The 6,211-nt window shown below is 33.9% G+C and overlaps 1 protein-coding gene across 1 annotated transcript in view; it reads left to right on the forward strand.

Annotated features, from left to right (window-relative positions):
- The window catches only part of LOC144979278 (uncharacterized), a 2,217-nt gene extending 1,106 nt beyond the window's left edge, over positions 1-1,111 (forward strand). Inside the window, exon 1 of the mRNA XM_078925895.1 lies at positions 1-1,111. This exon is cut by the window's left edge and continues 1,106 nt beyond it. Within this exon, the coding sequence (XP_078782021.1) occupies positions 1-132 (132 nt within the window). The 3' untranslated portion in view covers positions 133-1,111.
- Positions 1,112-6,211: the final 5,100 nt, after the last annotated feature.

Consider the following 6,211-nt stretch of genomic DNA (forward strand, 5'->3'; position numbering starts at 1 on the left):
CTGGTTGCTCTTTTGAGTGCCACAAATTCAACTGTAAATATATTTGTGTACCTTAATATGAGTACTAAGTATGCCAATATGTTTAAAAGCACATTTAGTTGGTGCCATGTGTCTGTCAAAAATGATGAGTAGAAATCAATTTCTCACTTAAGATCAACGGTTAATGTTTACTCAAACAAATTACAGATGTTCACTTAAGGCCGAAACGTTTATACATACATTTAGTTAAAATGCTTCTTTCATTATCACTCCCCATTACATTTATTTGGTGTAATGCTTTCGTCAAAAATGATCAACAGAATTAAACCCATAATTTCTCACTTAAGATCTATGGTTATTGTGCCGAAAGTTAACACATAACTTTAGTCAAAATGCCTCTCTCATATTCACTCCCCAGTCCAGTGTATTTAGTTGGTGTGTGTAGTGTGTTTGACGAAATGCTGAACAAAAGTAAATCAACAAATTTTCATTCATCATCATTGGTATTGTTTACTAAACAAGCTATGTTGTTATATTAGAGCCAAAAGTTAATATATACAAAAATCTAGTCAAAACCACTCTAACGCTAACTCTAATATTTCTGTATTTTTACAACTTTAACTCCATGGTTGTCACAGCCAACATCTTTTACGTTGGTTCCTCTTTCATCTTTTATTGTTTCCCAAGGCCCTGACACACCTAAAGTATCTTTTGGTTTTTGGGGTTTTTACGGCGCTCGCGACACATTTAGGGTTTGTTTGTTTTTTTTTTTTTTTGGGTTTTACGGCGCTTGCGAACATTTACGGTTTGTTTTTTGGGGGTTTTACGGCGCTTGCGAACATTTACGGTTTGTTTTTTGGGGGTTTTACGGCGCTTGCGACACATTTAGGTCATATCAGCGCCAGGAAAAGGGAAGAAAATGGAATAGTCAAAAATTTCTAGATTTACAATTACAGCATCTCAGAAAAAGTAAAACAAAAGGGGCTTGGTTGAAATGGGAAACAGATGTCGATTCCAAGAGTTTGTTTGTTTTTAAGGGTTTTACGGCGCTTGCAACACAATAAGGTCATATCATCGCAAGTAAAAAGGAAGAAAATGGGATAATAAAAAGTTCTAGAATTACAAATAAAGCACCCAACAAAAAATAAGACAAAGGGGAACTGAGAACAAATAGGGATCAGATGTAGATTCCAAGAGCACAATATCAAAGTACTTCGTTTGAGACCACCAATAAATCTCATCCGGACACAAGCACAAAATCCAACAAAGAGGAAAACACTCAAATGCTTACATTATAAATTCAAAATAACAAATATAATAATACATAACAGAGAGATGATTTACAAGGAAAAAAATATCATCTCCCAAAACAATAACTATGCATTTGACTGTTTCACTCCCAGCTAGGACTCTAGCCAGGGCCAGGACAAAACCAAGTAATCTCATTCCAAGACAAAGGTAGCATGTTGGAAAACAGGTACAGGGGGATAGAAGACACAGAAAGTACCTCCCTGCCCTCTATGGGAGGTAGGGAACCCCACTCAGAAAACGGGAAAGTAAAAAGTTCTAGAATTAAAATTATAGGACCCAAGAAAAGGCAAGAAAAAGGGGAATTGGTACAAATAGGAAACATATAGTAGATTCCAAGAGCACACTATCAGTAATTAGTTTGAGATCACCTAAGTCTCATCCAGACATAAGCACAGGTCCCCACTAAGAGGAATACACTCAAATGTTTACAAATCACATATAATATGTAATCAAAACATAATACAGTGCATAACAGAGAGACGATTTACAAGGAAAAAATATCATCTCCCAGAACTCTTAACTATACATTTGATTGTTTCCTTCCCAGAAGGGCTTGGACAAAACCAAGTAATCTCATTCCAAGACAAAGACAGAAATCAAGTTGGAAAACAGATATAGGGGGGATAGAAGACACAGTCAGTACCTCCCTGCCCACTATGGGAGGTCAGGAACCCCACCCAGCCTCCCAGCCAGGGTATCCGACAAGGGCCAGGTCAAAATCAAGTTTTCCCATTCCACGACAAAGATAGAAAGAACCTCGGAAAACAGATAGAGGAGGATAGAAGACAAAGCAAGTGACCTCCTGCCCACTATGGGAGGTCAAAAGACCCCACCCAGGAGGTCAGGATGAAAAAATTACAAGTTTACAAAAATTGAAGTAAAACATTTGATAATAGCAGGTATATTCAATTTTAATTTTGATCGGAGAATTCATATGGAAATTCCATGCAAGTAATAAAAAAACAAAAAAATAACGATAAATGTTGAATTGTAAGCTTCAATTTATTAGACGAAGGCAGATATGTGGACGTTTCGGGTTTCCCCTTTATCAACGTATACACCATTCACACATATCTCATTCGTCCTTGGTGTTTTATTCATCGTGTTTTGTTGGTAAAGGGGAAACCTGAAACGTCCAAAATATCCGTCTTCGTCTAATAAATTGAAGCTTACAATTCAACACTTATTGTTATTTTTTTCCTTCGAGCTTCCAGTAGCAACAATTTCATGCTAATAGTAAAGCAATGATTGGAATATGCCAGTAGTAACAATAACTTGCATAGTAACTTTTAAAGTTATAAATTTAAAAAGAAATTAAAAAAAATTAAAAGTGAACATTTATATAGCACATTTCCACAGATTAACCATATCCAATGCGCGTCATACTGTTTCATTTATTCCCCCAACAGGCCAAATGGATCTGTAATTCCATTAATACTAATATTATACTTCTTACGAAATAGGGGATATACCTGAAATCTAAAATAAATATCTAAATATCTATACCAACACTCCCTTTAAGAAAAAAAATCAATAAATCTTAAATACTTAAATATACTTAAGCATCTATTTAGTGACACATCTACAAAACGTGTTCAAATCCCTTTACAAGGGGTCCCAAGCCAACAAGCAACACTTAAAGTGTAGGACAATATTTTCAAATAAGGTCATATGCTGTTTGTTTGTTTGTTGCTTTAGGTCTCTTCCAACACAATTGAGGTTATATGAGAGACAGCTGAAACAAAAAAACAAGCAATCTAACAAAAATAGTACAAATGTAAATCAAAATCATAACCTAAAGATATCATAAGCTAAATTATAAATAACCAAGAACAAACAGGCAGAAGATTTACAGAAAAAAAATATCCCCTGTCAAAAATACAATCACAAACCAAAGAAGCAGGATAGGCTAGTAAAGAGAAGAAGAAACGACATCACTATCGGATCGTACACCCATGCGAACATCATAGGTATATGATTCAAGGGTGATGCTCCCATCCAACAACCCGCTCATATGCTGTGGTTCATTGTATTGAAAAAAAGGAGGAAACATAAATTATCACAAAGTTATAAGAAAGGATTGTCTTTCAAGCTTGGATAGTGGATCTCTCATGTGTCAACATCGATGAGAAATCTTTGATCATTGCATAGATCGTGCTTGTTTCAAACAATAACATCAGTTTAAAGTTTAAGATATTAACTTATATTTTTTAAAAAACTCGACTTGCCTCATTGTATGCAAAGGCAAATTTTTGTACTTAAAAAAAAAAAAGCTTTGATGAAACAATTTATATATGTTATATGTTTATATTTTGCACAATTTATATATGTTATATGTTTATATTTTGCACAATTTATATATGTTATATGTTTATATTTTGCACAATTTATATATGTTATATGTTTATATTTTGCACAATTTATATATGTTATATGTTTATATTTTGCACAATTTATATATGTTATATGTTTATATTTTGCACAATTTATATATGTTATATGTTTATATTTTGCACAATTTATATATGTTATATGTTTATATTTTGCACAATTTATATATGTTATATGTTTATATTTTGCACAATTTATATATGTTATATGTTTATATTTTGCACAATTTATATATGTTATATGTTTATATTTTGCACAATTTATATATGTTATATGTTTATATTTTGACAATTTATATATGTTATATGTTTATATTTTGCACAATTTATATATGTTATATGTTTATATTTTGCACAATTTATATATGTTATATGTTTATATTTTGCACAATTTATATATGTTATATGTTTATATTTTGCACAATTTATATATGTTATATGTTTATATTTTGCACAATTTATATATGTTATATGTTTATGTTTTAAAGGTTTGTTGTTTATTTTGGTTAAAGGGTTTTACGGCGCTTGCAACGCATTTAGGTCATATCAGCGCCAGTAACAAAGGAAGAACATGGGATAGTAAAAAAATCTAGAATTACAATTAAAGCACCCAAGAAAAGTTAAGACAAAGGGGAATTAGTTGAAATAGAAAACAGTTGTAGATTCCAAGAGCACACCGTCGGTGTACTTGCAGTGTGTTTCATTTAGCATACCATCGGTGTCCTTGCAGTGTGTTTCATTTAGCATACCATCGGTGTACTTGCAGTGTGTTTCATTTAGCATACCATCGGTGTACTTGCAGTGTGTTTCATTTAGCATACCATCGGTGTACTTGCAGTGTGTTTCATTTAGCATACCATCGGTGTACTTGCAGTGTGTTTCATTTAGCATACCATCGGTGTACTTGCAGTGTGTTTCATTTAGCACACCATCGGTGTACTTGCAGTGTGTTTCATTTAGCATACCATCGGTGTACTTGCAGTGTGTTTCATTTAGCATACCATCGGTGTACTTGCAGTGTGTTTCATTTAGCATACCATCGGTGTACTTGCAGTGTGTTTCATTTAGCACACCATCGGTGTACTTGCAGTGTGTTTCATTTAGCATACCATCGGTGTACTTGCAGTGTGTTTCATTTAGCATACCATCGGTGTACTTGCAGTGTGTTTCATTTAGCATACCATCGGTGTACTTGCAGTGTGTTTCATTTAGCATACCATCGGTGTCCTTGCAGTGTGTTTCATTTAGCATACCATCGGTGTCCTTGCAGTGTGTTTCATTTAGCATACCATCGGTGTACTTGCAGTGTGTTTCATTTAGCATACCATCGGTGTCCTTGCAGTGTGTTTCATTTAGCATACCATCGGTGTACTTGCAGTGTGTTTCATTTAGCATACCATCGGTGTACTTGCAGTGTGTTTCATTTTCCTTTCTTGGATATGAAGCTGTAATGGAGTCCATTGATCAAATCAGATATATGAGTGAATTATATCGAGCAATATACAAATAAATTCCAATATATGATTTTATTGAATATAAATATACATAAATATGACCAGACTATATTTAAAAAAAGAAATTAAGCTTCCGATGCCTAGGCATTCCAGTAAGGTAACCCATCAAACAAGATGTCTGATGTCAACAGGAATCACCCATGTTGTCACTGTGAGATGGCATTGCCTAGGCATTCCAGTAAGGTAACCCATCAAACAGGATGTCTGATGTCAAAAGGAATCACCTATGTTGTCCGAAGTGAGTAAATTTGGGGTTAATAAAAAAAAAATTAAAATAAACGTGCCTGAAACGGGGCTCGAACCTGGGACCTTCCGGGCAAAAGTACCTATTGGCCACTTCCTCCTGTAGACTTTATAAGAAAACGATAATACAGAAAAGATTCAAAGGAAACAATAAATTGTATTACTTTGGGGCTTCATTACATAACGAACAAAGAGGCAATGACATGGGTTGAATTAAGATTGGCAAGACATGCTGTGTAAGTATTCAAGGAATGAAAAAACAATTAAGAAATTAAGGAGCAGGCACCAGTATAAGATGAAGAACTAAACAAGTGTGTATGAAAGGTGCCTGACAAAGCAAGAAAGAAAAATACAAGAAAAAAACATCCCCCCAAAAATTCAGGGAGCCTCTGTGGTGTAATGGTAGCATACCTGACCGGTCTGAGGTTCGATCCCCAGTCGAGGTCGACTGATTTTTTAATTGTATTTTTCTTTCTTGCTTTCTCTGGCACCTTTCATACACACGTTCAGTTCTTTATCTTAAAAAAAAAAATTGGATTGGAAGAATCGAAGCATTCTAAAAAATAAACTGTTGCTTTTATACTGCTATACTATTTTTTAAAATGTATTCAAACTTTTGGCCAGAAGACTCGTCCTTCAAATATCGATCAATTAAAATGACTACCATCTTGGAAAAAACTCTCAAACCTGGGACTTTTTTTATATCAAATTTATTTGAATCTTCATAAAAAAAATCATAATAAAAATGAAAAAGGAAAGTTCAGTGAAAAAAAA

Source organism: Berghia stephanieae, chromosome 9 (genome assembly GCF_034508935.2).
Source record: "Berghia stephanieae isolate SIO BIC M18660-M18661 chromosome 9, UCSD_Bste_1.3, whole genome shotgun sequence".
Lineage (NCBI taxonomy): Eukaryota > Metazoa > Mollusca > Gastropoda > Nudibranchia > Aeolidiidae > Berghia > Berghia stephanieae.